A 17,996-nucleotide genomic window follows, 5' to 3' on the forward strand; every position below is an offset into this window, starting at 1 on the left:
TTTTTACTAGAAAGACTGATTTACAGAAAGAAGGAAAGACACAACAAAAATCTTCTGTCTGTTGGTTCACTCTCCAAATGGCTGCAGTGGCTGGAGCTGAGCTGGTCTGAAGCCAGGAGCTTGTTCCAGGTCTCCCATGTAGGTACAGGACTCCAAGGCTTTCGACTATCCTCCACTGCTACCCCAGGCCTCGAGCAGGGAGCTGGATGGGAAGCAGGGCTGCAGCTGGGGCATGAACTGGTGCCCATATGGGATGCTGACACTTGAAGGAGGGAATTAACCTGTTCAACCATGATGACAGTCCCAATGCCTGTTTGTTTTTGTGTTCTTTTTAATTATTATTTGAAAAACAAAGATCTTCCATCTGCTGGTTTACTCCTTGAATGCTTACAGCAACCATACTGGGCTAGGCCAGAAGCAGGAGCTTGGAGCTCATTCCAGGTCTCCCATGTGAGTAGTAGGAGCTCAAGTACTTGAACCATTGCCTGTTCCTTCCCAGGATGCTTATTGGTAGGAAGTTGGATTGAAAACAGAGCAGCTGAGGGCACAGCAAGGCAGTTCAGTATCTGATGCAGGCGTCCAAATGCCTGCCTTGCTGAGGTCTTTTTTTTGAAAAAAAAAAAAAAGTTTTATTTATTTTTATTGCAAAGTCAGATATACAGAGAGGAGGAGAGACAGAGAGGAAGATCTTCCGTCTAACGATTCACTCCCCAAGTGACCACAACGGCTGGTGCTGTGCTGATCCAAAGCTAGGAGCCAGGAACCTCCTCCAGGTCTCGCATACGGGTGCAGGTCCCAAGGCTTTGGGCTGTGCTGTTGTCTTTTTTTTTTTTTTTTTTTTTTTTAATTTATTTTTATTGGAAAGTCAGATATACAGAGAGGAGGAGAGACAGGAAGATTTTCCTTCCGATGATTCACTCCCCAAGTGAGCTGCAACGGCCAGTGCTGTGCCGATCCGAAGCCGGGAACCAGGAACCTCTTCCAGGTGTCCCACGCAGGTGCAGTGTCCCAAAGCTTTGGGCCGTCCTCTCCTACTTTTCCAGGCCACAAGCAGGGAGCTGGATGGGAAGTGGAGCTGCCGGGATCAGAACCAGCGCCCATATGGGATCCCGGTGCGTTCAAGGCGAGGACTTTAGCTGCTAGGCCATGGCGCCGGGCCCTGATGTCTTTTTGACAACCCTTTTTAACATTACAACCATCTTTCTTTTCTGCTTTGTTTTTCTCTTAGACTTATCACCTTCTGATGTACTAATTCACTTATTTTCTGTTTCCTCCCTTCTTCCCCAACATCATTAGGATATATTCTTGACTACAACATCAGAAAGGTTTTGTTTTGTTGTTGAGATTTGTTTGTTTATTTTGAAGAGTTACAGAAAGGGAGAGACAGAGAGGTCAAGCCAGGAGCTTGATCTAGGCTCCAGCATGAGGGACAGGGGCCCAAAGATTTTATCCATCTCTGTTGACTTTCCCAGGCAGGAAAGCTAAGTTAGAAGTGGTGGGGCTAGGCCATGAATTGAACACCCAAATAGTTTGCTGGCATTACAGGTGAAAGCTTTACCTGCTCTGTTTCAATGCTGATCTCTTGTATCATTTTTTAATGCTGTATTTCCTGTTTTTAAAACAGTATGTGACATACTATCTATGTGCAATAAGTATATGTAAATAAATAAATGCTGTAACAGTCTAGGCAGAAGGCAGCAAAGCGTAACCTTGATAAATGCAGAGGAAGTTGCTGGGAAGGAGTGCAGCGTGCACTGTTCCTAACTTACAACAATTCATATGTGTTTCATTTCCTGTTTTTTTTTTTTTTAAGTCATTTGACCGTATTCCTTGCACTAGGCTTGCTTTTTTCTATACCAGTTCACAGTTACTTTGTAAATTTTTAGATCTACATTTTATTAGACAGTCTTTTCCAAAAAACTGATTTAGGTCTTGCTCCAACAAGTCTCTGATTCTCTTAGAGAATCTAAAAACTTAGGGACCTTGTACAAGTGTGCTAGGATTGTTGGTTTCAAATTCTCAGGAGACCAGGAACCCCTTTGGTATCAGAATTACTGATGTTTTCTTATATGTATGTATCTCAATATTATTTCACATCAGGCAGAGCCCAGATAGTGGGAGGACACGGACTAAATTGACAGTGGAGGAGTTGAAGGCCTTTGTCCAGCAGCTTTTTAGTCTTCCATGCATCATCAGCCAAGCTCGACAAGTCAAGGTGGAGTATTGCATTATTTCTTGGGTAATTATCCCTGGTCGTTTAGAGTGTTGTTTTGGGTTAACAGGACGATATATTTGGACTACTTTTTATTTATTTTCTTACATGTATGCTGCTGTTGATAGTTCCTTAGTAAGCATTCTAATGGTTACTTAGCCTTTATTCCCTTTTTAATATTTAGAATTTTTTGTAAATAATTGAGTCTTTTAAATATTAAGTTAGGATAGGATTCCTATCAAACAGATGTAAATGAAGTGTAATAATTAGTAAAACTCTTGGATGTGTCAGTGGGTTTCTAGTATATGAAGTATTTAAAATGTAGAGCTCTGAAATTACCAGAGCTCTGATGTAAGTTTAATGAACATGGAAAACTTCAAATGTGTATTAATCTGCATAATTAGTAGTGATCTTTTGATAGGTTGATGTATGTTTTTATGTTTCAGTTGCTAAGGCTGCCTAAAATAGGATTTATCAAGTTTTATCAACTTCCAAAATCTAATATTGTATCATTGTCTTCATTTGGCAAGAACGTTTTGATACCTGACTTTGTTAACATCTAACATGGCACGTTCTGGTTTTCTTAGCTCATTGGCAGTTCATTCTCTTAAGCTTTCTTTGCTGTTTGTTCTCTGATTTGCTTTGACTTGTAAGTGTTGGAATATGTTGGGACTCTCAGCTCTTTAGGTACATGCTCTCCTGAGATTGTTTGTCCATTGACATTAAATATCATTTATATTCTTTTGGTTCCCAAATCTCTCACTACAGTTCTGTTCCACAGACTTGTACATCTAGATCGATACTCTACATTTTTAGTTGGCATACTAAAGTATATTTTTAAAAGCCATTTTCTGAGTCAAATGAGTCACACCCCTGGATTACTCTATTTTCTGTACCCCACGTCTGTTCTCCAAGCAAGAGCTGCTGTCACCTCCAAAATACGTCCCCAAAAGTAAATCTTGGTTTAAATGTGCTGTGTGGCAGTGTAGCCTGTTCCTTGATTGACAGTAGCAGCCCCTTACCTGCTTTTTCTTCTGTTTTTGTATGAGCAATGAGCAGCTTATTTTATTTGATGGTGAAAATGATCATTTAAAGTATAAATCAGATTGTGTCCTTTTTTCTCCCCCCTGTGGTTAAAATACCCCACTGATTCTTCAGTGCCATTTTAATGAAAACCATTAAAGTGAAATTCAAACACATTGTAATCTATGAGGCATTTTGTGATCTGACCTTCATTTAGTTTTTAGCTGCATTTTTCTTCATTTACTTGGACTGTCAAACTCATTCTCTTTCAACGCTTTTGGAATTATTACTTGCCCTGCTGAAACTAATTTTTTTTCCAAGATGTTCATATAGCTCCAGTGACCACTTACTTTTATTCCTTTTTTGTTATCTGTCTTCTGTGTCATTGTGTTAAGTAACATGTCCCCTGATCTCTCTAGTTAATCTGTATCATATTGCCCTATTTTATTTTCTGCATGCTTCAGCTGGCATGCTTTATTTATATATTGACCATCTGGCCCCCTACATTGGCATGTATTCTTAAAGACAAGGACTTTGTGGCTGGCATTGTGACTCAGCTAGTTAAACCACTGTCTGCAGTGCCAGCATCCCCTGAGGGTACTGCTTGAGTCCTAGCTGCTCCACTTCCAATTCAGCTTCCTGCTAATGTGCCCAGGGAGACAGCAGAGGATGCCTAAGTGCTGGGGAGACGTGGATGGAGCTCCTGGCTCATCTGGCCCAGCCCAGGACTTTGCAACCATTTGGAGAGTGAATCAGGAGTGGAATATATCTTCATCTCTTTTTTTTCCTCCTCACCCCAGTAACTGCCTTTCAAATAAATAAATAAATCTTAAAAAAAAAAGACAAGAAGTTTTTATATATTATTCTGTTCTTTGTGCCTAGAATAGTACATGCATCTAAGCCAGTACTCTTTAAACATTTATTGAGTAAGTCATATTTTAAAATTAAGACTGGATAGAATTACAGTGGAGGATATAAATTTAATTCATCTGAATATTTGATTCTATATTAGTGAGGTGATAAGAGAGTCTCTAATAGTCTGCCTGAACTGTGTCTATTTCCATTGTAGTTTATGTCTTTAAAGTTTTTTTCATTTAAAATTTTGTTCAACTTTTAAGAATTTGCTGGATGATGTGGAAGAGTTTCATGAACGTGCTCAGGAGGCCATGATGGATGAAATCCCGGATTCTTCTAAACTCCAGATGTTGATAGACATGGGCTCCAGTCTCTATGTGGAGCTCCCAGAGTTACCTCGATTGAAACAGGAACTACAGCAGGCTCGATGGTTGGATGAAGTAAGACTGACCCTGTCAGATCCACAACAAGTCACTTTGGATGTCATGAAGAAACTGATCGACTCTGGAGTAGGGCTGGCACCCCACCATGCTGTGGAGAAAGCCATGGCCGAACTGCAGGAGCTGCTTACAGTCTCTGAGAGATGGGAGGAGAAGGCTAAGGTCTGCCTCCAGGCAAGGTGAACACATGGTTAACAAGTCAGGATGTGGGAGGGGGAAAGGAAACATAAAGGCCTAGTTAATTAGAAGTTGAGTTAAATGATTTTCTGACTAAGTTACCAGGTGAGGGGGACTCAGTAGGCTATGGACTGTCTCAGATGTGTGCATGCTGTTACAGAATGCTTTGTTAGAATACTTGCAGTGACACCAGGTAGTACTTTATGTAGAGCCTTCGACTATAGTTAGGAACTAGGAATTGTGAAGCTTTTTATTATGTTACCCAAAAGGTACAGAAAATTGTTAATAGGAATTCAGAGGAGGAGAGAGAATGTTGAGATTGGATGTTCGGTTGAGTAGCTCGAGAGAAAGTAAAAGCTTAGGTAACGCCTTGAAGAATGAGTAGGATTGACACTAGAAGAGGTGAGAGAAATGTAAATTGGGTTTGAGAAATACGTTGGAGGTGTTCAGAAGACAGATAATAAATGGGCTTTTCTAGAGTAGAGGATTATGCAGGGAAGCACTGGGTGATAAGCATCAGGCATGAAAATGTTAAGCAGTTGTGTCAGCACCGCCAGTCTCATTGAGTCAGGTAATTCTCTTCATTGGAACTGCTTCTAAGACTGTACTGTTAGCAGGCTTAGGTCACAGCAACAGTGTAGGATGTTGCTCTTCTCTTGTGTATCCTTTACCTTGCCATGCACTGGTATTTCCTAAATTACAGATGTCATTGTTTAACTCCCTTGCTGGAAGCCACTCTCTCGACCTCTCATCACCCTCAGGGTGAAATCTGGACTTGCTCACCTGATTTGTAAAGCCAGTTTCCTTCCTGCCTCTCACTTGTTGACTCCTACATAGCTAGCCTCATTTTCTTCCGTCCTTTATCTTGTATTCTGGGTTCTGTGTGTAGTGAGTTTCTTTGCAGTTCCTCAGACGTGCTACTTGTTTATCTGGACTTCTGTACATATTTATTTCCCATGCCACTCTCTCTTCTGCTTAACGCTCTGGTACACTTCCACTGCTTCAGGCATGGCTTTGACCTCAGCCTGTCCAAGCTTCAATGTAATCTCTGCGGAGCCTTCTACTTGTCACTCAATTAAGTCCTCCTAGGGTGTATTTTAATGGAATTTTCCTTTTATTATTGCCTAGCACAGTGTATTGTAATAGTCTTGTAATAATCTTCCCTGTAAGGTTGAAAGGTTTCATGAGGCAAAGATTATACTTCTATTTTTTTTTTTAAGATTTGTTTTAGGGCCTGGCATCATAGCCTAGTGGCTAAAGTCTTCGCCTTGCATGCACCAGGATCCCATATGGGTGCTGGTTTTAAATTTGGCTGCTCCACTTCTCATCCAGATCCCTGCTTGTCACCTGGAAAAGCATTAGAGGATGGCCTGAGGCTTCGGATCAGCTCATCTCAGCTCCTGCCATTACTAGGGGAGTGAGTTGGCAGATGGAGGATCTTTCTGTCTCTCTTTCTCTTTAAATATTCCTTTTAATAAAAATAAATAAATGTAAAAAATTTATTTTATTTGAAAAGTAGCATTATGGAGAGGAGAGACAGAATCTTCCATCACAATAGCCAGAGCTGACTGGCCCAAAGCTGGGAGCTGGGACTTCTAGGTATCTCATGTGAGCACTTAGGCCATTTACTTAGGCCATTTACCTCTGCTTTGCTGAACCGTAAACAGGTGGAACAAGCCGGGGCATGAACAGGAGTGCCTGTATGGGATGCTGGCTCCATGGGCAGAGGGTTTAGAATACTGCTTTGTGGCACTAGCTCCAAGGATTTTGCTTTTTGCTCCAGAGTCTTGAAGATCTAGCACAGTGCCAGGTAACAGTAGAATTCATGGGTGATGGAGCCACTTTCACCTTTATTGGCCTTGCTTCACTTAGTAACATGGCACTTAAGACTTGATTCGTTAGCATCTTTCTTTTCAAACTGACATATTTCTTGCACCATTTTTATTCCATCCTTGCCCTCTTTCCTATATTTCCTGTACTACGTCCCCTCTCAAGCTGAACTGTTAGTTTCTTTTTAAATTGTAGTTTTTTCAAGTCTTTTTCATTTTATGCCTGGTTTCTTTCCTTTAACCATTCATTTGACAACATCCTAGTTTTTTTTTAATTTTTATTAAACAAAAAATTAAAACAGTTACAGAAAGCCAGAGAAAGAGAAGTACTGCATCCCTTGGTTCAACTCCCAGATGATTGCAATGGCTAGTACTGAGCCAGTTGATGCCAGGAGCCAGGAACTTCTTCAGGTCTCCCAAACAAATGACAGAGGCCCAAGCATGTGAGCCACCTGCTGCTTTTACTAGGCTGATATTGGGGAGCTAGATTGGAAGTAAAGCAGATGGGAATCAAGTTGGTACCTATATAGGATGAGTAACATTGCCTGCTATGCCACAACACTGTTCCTGAAATCCTACTTTAATTTCATGTACTTTTAAGTTTTTAATTTGAAAGGCAGAAAGAGAGCTTTCTTTTACGGATTTATTCCCCAAATGCCTACACCAGCCTTGGTAGAGCTAGGCAGGAGCCAGGAGTCTGGAACTCAGTCCCAATCTTCTCACATTGGTGGCAGGGACCTGGCCACTTGGCCATTACCTCTGTGTCCTCTTTCTTTCCAGGAATACTAATTAGGAAGCTGGAATTGGAAGTGGAGTTTGGGGTGGGAAGGAGAGAGGAGGGTGGAAAGGAAGTGGAGTTGGGATTCAAATTCAGGCATTCTGATAGGAGATGCAGATGCTCCAAACCCTGTCTTAACTGTTGGGCCAAATGCCTTCCCCCAGAAGTATAGTTTTTTGGTTTTTCGTTTTGTTTGTTTGTTTTATTAGAAAGGCAGTTATACAGAGAGAAGAGAGAGAGCGGAAGATCTTCTGTCTGATGGTTCACTCCCTAAGTGACCTCAGTGGATGGAGCTGAGCCAGTGCAGAGCCAGGAGCTTCCTCTGGGTCTCCCACGCAGGTGCAGGGCCCCTAAGCTTTGGGCCATCCTGGACTGCTTTCCCAGGCCACAGGCAGGGAGCTAGATGGAAAGTGGAACTGCTGGGATTAGAACTGGCGCCCATAAGGGATCCTGGTGTGTTCAAGGCGAGGACTTTAACTACTGCACCATCGCGCCGGGCCCAGAAGCATAGTCTTTTAAGACTTAGCTTCAAGCCCTTCTGAATTCTTGCAGGAAACATTAAAAATGCTCTCATGATACTGAGTCCAAGATAATTTGGTCTTAGTATGAAACAAGCAGAATTCTTATTTTGTATTCTGATTAATTGAAAACAAGTTCTTTTTTTGCTTCATTTTGCATAAATAATTGAATGTAATGGAATTCCATTTACATGGTGAACGTTAGTGGGTATTTAACATGTTTTTTTGTTATCAAACATGTATCAGACCATTTCAGTATTGTCAAGAGCTAGTGTAAAGGCAGCCTGATACTGCATCAAGGGATACTCTTTTTTTGATTTATGTGTTTAAGAGGGAAGGAGAAGGAACATGTGTGCGCTTCCATCAACTGGATGCTTTCTAAAAATTGATCTGGAGACCGATTTGGAGTAAGCTGGAAAACTGGGAGCTCGGTTCAAGTTTCCTGTGTGGGTGACAGAGGCCCTGTTACTTGCAGCATCCGCTGCTGTTTCTCAGGGTGTGCATTAGCAGAAAATGGACAGAAGTAAGGCACGTTGACACAGCATGAGTGTCTCATGTCAGCTAAAGCACTGTGCCACGTGAACATCCTACAAAATGCTGTTTAAATGTTGAAAGCAGTTGGACTTTTCTTCATACATCCTACCATGTTCTTATTGTTCTTTAGACCACGACACAGCGTGGCAAGTTTAGAGAGCATTGTGAATGAAGCCAAGAACATTCCAGCCTTTCTACCCAATGTGTTATCTCTGAAAGAAGCCTTACAGAAGGCTCGAGAGTGGACAGCTAAAGTGGAAGCTCTTCAGGTGAGGAGACTTTAGGACTGTTCTACCCAGAGGTGATGTCTCTCCTATATTAAAATCCTATAAACCTTCAATCTTTTAAGAATAATCAGAATTATTACAATTATTAAAACTTCTTCCATTTAATTTATGCAAAGCAAATACTGTTTACTTAGAAACTACTGGTTTTTCATTGGCTTTGTGATAAGATGGTGGAGTTAGTTATTTGATTCTTGGCAACTGGGGTTTATCATTGCTGAGATTCTTTGCGTGTTTCCATGTTCTTTCTTTCTAATTTTTTTTAAGAGTTTTATTTTTACTTGAAAGAGAGATTTTCAAAGAGGAAAGAGATAGAAAAATCTTCCATCCACTGATTGCCACAGCTGGAGCTGAGCCAAGAGCCTCTTCCAGGTCTCCCACGCAGGTGCAGGGTCCCAAAGCTTTGGGCCGTCCGCTGCTGCTTTCCCAGGCCATAGGCAGGGAGCTGGATGGGAAGTGGAGCAGCCAAGACACAACCTGGTGCCCATATAGAATCCTGGCACTTGCAGACATGATTAGCTCATCTGCACCAGCCTCCACGAATTACCTTTAAAGTTTAGAGATAGAAGAAGAAAATGAAATTGACTTTCACTGAGCAGCACTATGGGACTCTTAGTATGGTTCTAGGTTGTCAGGGAGAAGGGTGGGGAGACCTTCAAAGTAACTCATGCTGTAGTTGGAGAGTCATGTATTATAATAGTCATGTATTATTATAATTCCACACAGTAAATATTGGTAGAGGGGAAATATGGTATTGGGTTTATCATTATTATACATATTTTATTAGTGTAAAGAAAACAGATTAATGTATTTATAGATGAATTCTAAGAGCCAGCCATACTTCCCTACCTTTCTCCCTCAATCCCCAGGAAAATTCTTTAATTATGGAAATATACTTGAAAAAATATACTTGAAAAAATATACTTAAAAATATACTTGAAAAATATACTTGAAAAAACCCTTTTTTTTTTTTTTTTTTTTTTTTGCCCTTGTCTGCAAATACTTAAAGGCTGTTTATGAGTATAAGGCTTAGTCAACAGGTATAGGAAGTTGTTCATGTGTTTCCTTTGTAGTATTGAAGGACCTTCTCTATGTCAGGCCCTTCCTGCCAGTGGAAGCTCTAAACAAATAGGCAGATTGTGTTGATAGGAAGTCTCTAGGATACATGGCTTGGAAACGAGCTGTGGTATGCTTAATCAGAGCTGTTCTGTAATCAGTTGGCTATAGTTGGGCAAAGAGGGAATAGTAACAAATTAGGCATTTCTGACTTATCATTACTGAAAGTTTTTTTTTCCCTGTTGTATTTAACAATCCTTATGGTGCTGCTATGATCTAACTATACTTTTTAAAAAATACATTTCATGGACTGTTTTGACCCTCTTCAGTTTTTAAAAAATATTGATAATTTCTTGCCTGTGAATTGTTTTTTTAAAAAATTGGAAAGTCAGATATACAGAGAGGAGGAGAGACAGAGAGGAAAATCTTCCGTCCGATGATTCACTCCCCAAGTGACCACAACGGCCGGTGCTGAACCAATCCAAAGCCAGGAGCCAGGAACTTCTTCCGGGTCTCCCATACGGATACAGGGTCCCGAGACTTTGGGCCGTCCTCGACTGCTTTCCCAGGCCACAAGCAGGGAGCTGGACGGGCTGCTGGGCCTCTGGGATTAAATCTGGTTCCCATATGGGATCTTGGTGCATTCATGTTGAGGACTTTAACTGCTGGGCTACCATGCCAGGCCTACTTGTATGTTTTTTTTTTTTTTTTTTTTTTAAAGAAAGTTTTGTTTTAATTGAAAATCAGAGAAATATTTCTTTAGTCCAGTGTTCATACTCCAGATAGCCACAGCAGCCAAAGCTGGGCCAGGCTGGAACCAAGAGCTTCTTTTGTACCCACTAGCAGGAACTGGAACAAGGGACAGGCTAGACCAGGCCAGGCTCTTCAATAAGATTGTGGATGCTGAGTTGAGGCAAGTCATGCCAGCTTGGGCCCTGCGGGAGCCGGGTTTGTGTGTCCCAGGTACAGGGATCTGACAGAGCTCAGGTAGCTTGGCTCAGGTCCTGGGGCACACCTGTGTGGTGGGGGCTGGGTTTGTGAGCCCCAGAGGTGGGGGATCCAGTGGGGCTTGGGTCATCTGGCCTGGGTCCAGGGGCAGAGGATCCAGCGAGACTTTGGTCATCTGGCCTGGGTTTTGGGGCCTTCCTGCGAGGTGGGTGCCAAGTTCAGATCTTCCTCTCTGTATATCTGACTTTGCAAAAATAAATCTTTAAAAAAAAAGAAAGAAAGAAAAGCTCAGAGAACAGTAATGACTTCATTACGTATAAATACTGAAAACATGAGCCAGTATATATTCTTCTCTGTTTATATAACATTGAATCGAGGTGGTTGTCAGAATTAAAATCCTATTTTTTGCTTTGTATCCAGAGAAAAGCAACTGAATTTGTCTGTGTTACAGTGAATTTCTCCACTGTAGAAATGATGATCCAATTGTCATATGTGATAAAAAAAATTTTTATTGCCCCATTCCTAATTAAGTTTGTTCCTCATTTGTCCTTTGTACTGGTTTTACTGATTTCCTCACACACTAAGGAGTAAGTCTTTGCCCATTTGCTCAGTAAACAAATGCTTTAATACAAAATTTTTAAGATAGGTCAATGACAAGATATGCAGTTAAGCTTAAAGAATAATATTTAAGAAAACTGTTCATGCTAAATTTTCTTTACGGTCTTTCAGCAATACACCAAAACTTCATAAGAGAGCTCAAATTGGAGGCCCAGTGTGATGGCTCAAATGGCTAATCCTCCCCTTACAAGTGCCAGGATCTCATATGGGTGCTGGTTCATATCCTAAGTACTCTTCTTCCCATCTGGCTCCCTGCTTGTGGCTGGGGACAGCAGTGGAGAAGGACCCAAAGGCTTGGGACCCTGCTCCTGGCTCGTATAACTGTGGCTACTTGGGGAGCGCGCCAGCAGATGGAAGATCTTTCTCTGAGTGTCTCTGTCTGTAAACCTGCTTTCCAACAAATATAAATAAATCTTTAATTTTTTTTTTTAATTTAGAGCTCAAATTGTGTGAGAATCTGCTTTTGTTTTTCAGAGTGGCAGCAACTATGCTTACTTGGAGCAACTTGAGAGTTTATCTGCTAAAGGACGTCCTATTCCTGTGCGTCTTGATGCGCTGCCCCAGGTGGAGTCACAAGTAGCCGCAGCACGGGCTTGGAGAGAACGCACAGGGCGGACCTTTCTGAAGAAGAATTCGAGCCATACCCTGTTACAGGTATTGACCACTCCTCAGCAGCTGTCAATTTATCACCCCTTAGGTCAACAGTGAAGGCTGTTTTCAGTTTATTTGGTTCTCCTATATAAGTGATTTTTTAGTATATGTGCTGCCGAAGCGAGCACATAAGTGATTTTTTGTTATAAGATGTCATATGTTGACTTGAAATCTGGAGCCCTGGGCAGATTCATTTCCGATTAATCTTGTGCTGTGTATAGAAAAAGAAGTCAGCTTGTATTTTTTTTTTGTTTTGCTTTATTGTTATTGTACTCTGTCTCTGAAACATTTTCCTTCTCAAACAATTTTGGTTTTGAAAAAATTTATTTTATTTGAAAGGCAGATTGACAGTGAAAAGGAGAGACGGGACAGAGAGAAGGATCTTCATCCACTGGTTTATCCCCTAAATGCCCGCAGTGGCCAAAGCTGAGCCAGTCCGAAGCCAGGAACCTCTTTGAGGTCCACCTGTGCATGCAGGATCGCAAGGCCTTGGGCTATCCTTCACTGTTTTCTCAGGCCACAACCTGGGAACTAGATGGGAAGTAGAGACCAACACCCGTAGGGGACCCAGGCACTTGCGAGGGGAGGATTAGTCGGTTGAGCCATCGCGCTGGGGCCAGAAAGACAGATTTCCTTACTCATTGTCCTTTTCATCTTGAGCAGTTGAACATAGTAATTAGTAGCCTAGTTTTTGAATGAAATTGTTTTAGATTTAGAGACTGGCTCTGCAGTTGCAGCCCTGTGTTCCTGGACAAGTTGTTTTTCTTTTTTCTTTTCTTTTTTTTTTTTTAAAACACTGGCTTCTCAAGGATGCCATGTGTTCTTTTTTTTTTTTTTTAAAGATTTATTCATTTTATTACAGCCAGATATACAGAGAGGAGGAGAGACAGAGAGGAAGATCTTCTGTCTGATGTTTCACTCCCCAAGTGAGCTGCAACGGGCCAGCGCGCGCCGATCTGATGCCGGGAACCTGGAACCTCTTCCGGGTTTCCCACACGGGTGCAGGGTCCTAAGGCTTTGGGGCCATCCTCGACTGCTTTCCCAGGCCACAAGCAGGGAGCTGGATGGGAAGTGGAGCTGCCGGGATTAGAACTGGCGCCCATATGGGATCCCGGGGCGTTCAAGGCGAGGACGTTAGCCGCTAGGCCACGCTGGGCCCTGGACAAGTTGTTTTTCTTCTCATTCTCTTGAATCCCTTGTTTGTAAAATGTTAGTCGTAATACCTATTGTATAGGTTATGTATATAAAATCCTTTTGAAAGTGCCTGTGATGTTATGAGTTGTTAGCAGTTTTTTTCCTCACTGTTTGTTTTTAAGATTCTTTTGAAAATCAGAGGTCACATTTTTTGTAGGTGCTGAGTCCCCGTACTGACATTGGTGTGTATGGGAGTGGTAAAAATAGACGGAAAAAAGTTAAAGAAATAATAGAAAAGGAAAAAGAGAAGGATCTGGACATTGAACCTTTGAGTGACCTGGAGGAAGGACTGGAAGAGACCAGAGACACAGCTGTGGTGGTAAGCGAGGATATAACATATCCTGAGTTCTCCACGTGAATTCAGAATTCTGTGAAGATACTAGAAAATACCACTTGAACAATCTCTCTGCTTAGCAGCTTTCCACATTATAGTGAATATACAATGAAGTGTTAGTGTCTGATGACAATTACCTTTTTTTTTGCTGCTGAGAGGAATTTATTGAGTTTATTAGGAAGCTGATGAAGTATTCAGTGAAAAGAGAATGATTTGGGGCAACACATAATAGTAAGGGAATTGGTTACACCTACTAACTTAATAAGGTTCCTGTCCACCTGCAGTTATTCTGTTTTGGTGCCAGCAAAAATCATCTCTAATTAGGGCTTAGCATAGTAAGTCAATCTTGCCAACTAGAACAGAAAATTGTTTCAAACCTATCGGCAGTTTATTAATATATATATTAATATATATTATATGTATTGTATATTTTTATATGTATATATTTTAAAGAATTTGTTTAGAGGCAGAGAGAACCAGTCTTCCATGCATGGTTTGTTCCCCAAATGCTGCAGCAGAGTTGTGGAGCTGGCACTCAATGTAGGTCTCCCCCGGGGCAGCAGGAACCTAAAGGACTCTTGATTATCATTGCTGCCTGTCATGATCTGCATTAACAAGAAACTGGAGTCTGGCTGGAACAGGGCAAGAGCCCAGGGCTTCCCGTACATATCTGGGCCAGCTGGTTAATTAATAGGCTGAATGATCCCCCCTCACCCAATTTTTAAAACTCTCTTCATTTCATTTGAGATAAGAAGGAGTCTGGTGACATGGTGCTAGTAATTCAAAAAAAGTGTGCTGGCAATATTCATGATAATTAGATTTGTTTGCTTTTTTTTTAGTTTATTGAAAATGAGTGTCATAAGACACTAATGTTATAATTGGTCACCAGACTGATATTCTAATATCAGGTAAATTGTAGAGACCTTTTAGTATGAGGTCATAACTTGAAGAGAAAAAAAATCACTTTGCCTTGAGGATTTGGTGTTTGCTGGGGGAGTGTACTGCAGTGACTCTTTGCAATTAAATGTTATGTTTAGGTGGCAGTTTTCAAAGAACGGGAGCAAAAGGAGATTGAAGCCATGCATTCCCTCCGAGCAGCCAACCTAGCCAAGATGACCATGGTGGACCGCATCGAAGAAGTGAAATTCTGCATTTGCCGCAAGACAGCAAGTGGGTTTATGCTACAGTGTGAGCTCTGCAAAGACTGGTTCCATAACAGCTGTGTTCCCCTTCCTAAATCAAGTTCCCAGAAGAAAGGATCCAATTGGCAGGCTAAAGAAGTAAAATTCCTTTGCCCTCTTTGTATGCGTTCTCGAAGGCCGAGGCTAGAGACTATTCTGTCACTTCTGGTGTCTCTTCAAAAGTTGCCTGTACGGTTGCCAGAGGGGGAGGCGTTACAGTGTTTGACAGAACGTGCTATGAGTTGGCAAGATCGAGCCCGGCAGGCCCTGGCCACGGATGAGTTGTCCTCTGCTCTGGCCAAGCTGTCTGTGTTGAGCCAGCGTATGGTGGAACAAGCAGCTCGAGAAAAAACTGAGAAGATCATTAGTGCAGAACTCCAAAAAGCAGCTGCCAATCCAGACTTACAGGCAAGTGCAGGATTTATCTTCCCTTTATGTTTATGTGAAAATAGTGTCAGTGTGTGAATAGTAAATCTTGTCTTACCGATCGGCTGAGAAAACTGCACTAACTTGCTTACAGTTCATAACCATAGCATTTCCCTTCTGCATAAACCCAAAGTATTCTGTTTGGATTGGTAGTTTGGTTATCTTAGTAAAATATTAACAGGTGGGTGTTGGTGCTATAATCAATTTAAATTTTACTAACTGAACAACTGTGTTGGCCACTGTTAAGTTCATTACATTCCTTCAGCACATACTAGTGTTACCCTTGTTTGTGTAGTGTGTGTTGATCTTGGAATTTCTGGCTGTTTAGGGACACTTACCTAGTTTCCAGCAGTCTGCTTTTAACCGGGTAGTGAGCAGCGTGTCGTCTTCCCCTCGACAAACAGTGGACTATGATGATGAAGAAACAGACTCTGATGAAGATATTCGGGAGACGTACGGCTATGACATGAAGGTAATTCCTGGCAGGCTGTGTGGCGACTCTGCCTGCTGGTGTGTTTGTTAAAAAGCTAATCAACGATGATGACTGAGGAGTAAAGGAAGGGAGAACTAGTTATTTGTCCTGAATTCATGATGATAAAAATTTTTCAAAACTCTGAAGAATCTAGATTGCTATAATACCATTTGTTTTTAGGAAGGGGATTTTTTTCTTTTAAGAGTTATTTATTTTTATTACAAAGCCAGATATACAGAGAGGAGGAGAGATAGAGAGGAAGATCTTGCGTCCTACGATTCACTCCCCAAGTGAGCACAACGGCTGATGCTGCGCCAATCTGAAGCCAGGAGCCAGGAGCTTCCTCTGGGTCTCCCACGCGGGTGCGGGGTCCCAAAGCATTGGGGCATCCCCGACTGCTTTCCCAGGCCACAAGCAGGGAGCTGGATGGGAAGTGAAGCTGCAGGGATTAGAACCAGCGTCCATATGGGATCCCAGGGCGGGATCCCGGGGCGTTCAAGGCGAGGACTTTAGCCACTAGGCCACACCACTGGGCCCAGGAATGGGATTCTTAAGTCGTACATTTATTTTCCTCATCTTATGACTCCTTCTGACAGAAAGGCTAGAAAATTATATGTTGAAAGCTTTCATTGCCATAATCAGTGTTTCAGGTTTTTTCTTTCTCAAAATCTGTATAGCTGACATTTTGAGAATCCTGTTCTGCCTGTGTTAAGGGTCTTGTATTCTGATCTCCAATTTGTGTGCGACTAAACAGAATATTGTACTTGGAGATAGCTAGTGCTTAGACCCGTGATTAGGATTTGTATTTAGAATAAATTACTTCCCATTATTATTTTAATAGCAACACCACACTGGCAGTGCAGAGTTTGGCAAGTTTGTTTTCTGTTGGATCCAGTTGGCCCTTCAGTGTCACCTGCGGGTCTGAGCCTTTTGCCTAGTAACAAGGTTGTCACCTAGGCAGGCAGAGCCAGACGACTGTTACTCTTTGTAGAATCTTTGCCTGCAACCCAGTATTTCCGTCTGCTTGTCCTTTCTTTTTCCTTTCCTTTTTTTCCCCTTTCTCTTCCCTCCCTTTTCCCTTTGAAAGAACTACTTGTTTTTATTGGAAAGACGGGGTTACAGAGAGACCAAGAGGAACAGAGAGAGACAGAAAGAGATCTTCCATTCACCAATTCACTCCTACATGACTGCAGTGGCTTGAACTGGGTTAATCTGAAGCCAAGTGGTAGGAGTTTCTTCTGGGTCTCCCATGTGAGTGCAGGGACTGAGTGTCCACTGCATTTCCCAGGCCATAGTAGGGAACCTGGCTGGACATAGAGCAGCCAGGACTCGAACTGGAGCCCATGTAGGATGCTGGCTTAGTGTGCTCAAGCCTGTCCCAGTACTTTGTACTTGAAAAATAACACTCCTTCTAATAAGTGAGAGAGAATCTCTTTCTACCCCTTGAGTATCTTTTTCTTTGTCTTTTCAACTTGGGTTCTGCCAGATTTTAAAAGCATGAATTCCATCAGCATGTAAATTCCTAGGATACTGATTAAAATTGTTCATCATAGATGCTTGCCTATTCATCTGCTGAAAAATGATGCTCTGATTATCAGAATGGACCCATGTAAGGGATGTTTCAATGAGGGACTTTTCCATTAAGGAATTAGACTTGAGGGCCCGGCGCGGTGGCCTCGTGGCTAAAGTCCTTGACGTGAACATTCCAGGATCCCGTATGGGCACCGGTTCTAATCCCGGCATCCCCACTTCTCATCCAGCCCCCTGCTTGTGGCTTAGGGAAGCAGTTGAGAATGACCCAATGCCCTGGGTCGCTGCACCTGCATGAACATCGGACAGAAGATCTTAGGGATCTTGAGGAGTGAATCATCGGATGGGAGGTCTTCCTCTCTTTCCTCCTCTCTGTATATCTTGACTTTCCAATAAAAATAATAGATCTTAAAAAAAAAAAAAGAACTAGACTTGAGAAAAGCTGAGATGAGGGTTAGCTTGTTTAAATTAGTACACTCCCTAAATGGTCTCAATGGCTGGAACTGAGCCAATCTGAAGCCAGGAGCTTCTTCCAGGTCTCCCACATGGGTGCATGGTCTCGAGGTTTTGGGCCATTGTTTACTGCTTTCCCAGGATGCAACCAGGGAGCTGGATGGTAAGTGGAGCAGCTGGGACACGAATCAGTACCCATATGGAATCCTAAAAATTACAAGGTGAGAATTTAGCTCTAGGTCACTGCACCAGGCCTCCCATACTTTTTAAAACTGTACAGATGGGCTTATGAAAATCATTTCATGGGGCAATTAACTGATAAAGGATCAAGGTTTCTTAACCCATCAAGTTTTCAAGTGTTTCAGTTAAATTCACACAGGTCCACAGTTACTGTGGAGTGTATTTATTGCTTTTTATATGTATCTTACATAGAGGACAGTGGAACATGACACATAGAATTTATTAGTGTCAGTGTTTTGTTTT

At 41.9% G+C, this 17,996-nt stretch overlaps 1 protein-coding gene across 1 annotated transcript in view; it reads left to right on the top strand.

Moving 5' to 3' along the window:
• The window catches only part of KDM5A (lysine demethylase 5A), a 71,812-nt gene that overhangs the window by 37,985 nt on the left and 15,831 nt on the right, over nucleotides 1–17,996 (top strand). Inside the window, exons 18-24 of the mRNA XM_058656003.1 lie at nucleotides 2,101–2,215; nucleotides 4,354–4,709; nucleotides 8,497–8,635; nucleotides 11,747–11,926; nucleotides 13,275–13,436; nucleotides 14,489–15,040; nucleotides 15,387–15,530. Of these exons, the coding sequence (XP_058511986.1) occupies nucleotides 2,101–2,215; nucleotides 4,354–4,709; nucleotides 8,497–8,635; nucleotides 11,747–11,926; nucleotides 13,275–13,436; nucleotides 14,489–15,040; nucleotides 15,387–15,530 (1,648 nt within the window). The remainder of the gene's footprint in view (nucleotides 1–2,100; nucleotides 2,216–4,353; nucleotides 4,710–8,496; nucleotides 8,636–11,746; nucleotides 11,927–13,274; nucleotides 13,437–14,488; nucleotides 15,041–15,386; nucleotides 15,531–17,996) is intronic.

Source organism: Ochotona princeps, chromosome 27 (assembly GCF_030435755.1).
Source record: "Ochotona princeps isolate mOchPri1 chromosome 27, mOchPri1.hap1, whole genome shotgun sequence".
In the NCBI taxonomy this organism is placed as follows: domain Eukaryota; kingdom Metazoa; phylum Chordata; class Mammalia; order Lagomorpha; family Ochotonidae; genus Ochotona; species Ochotona princeps.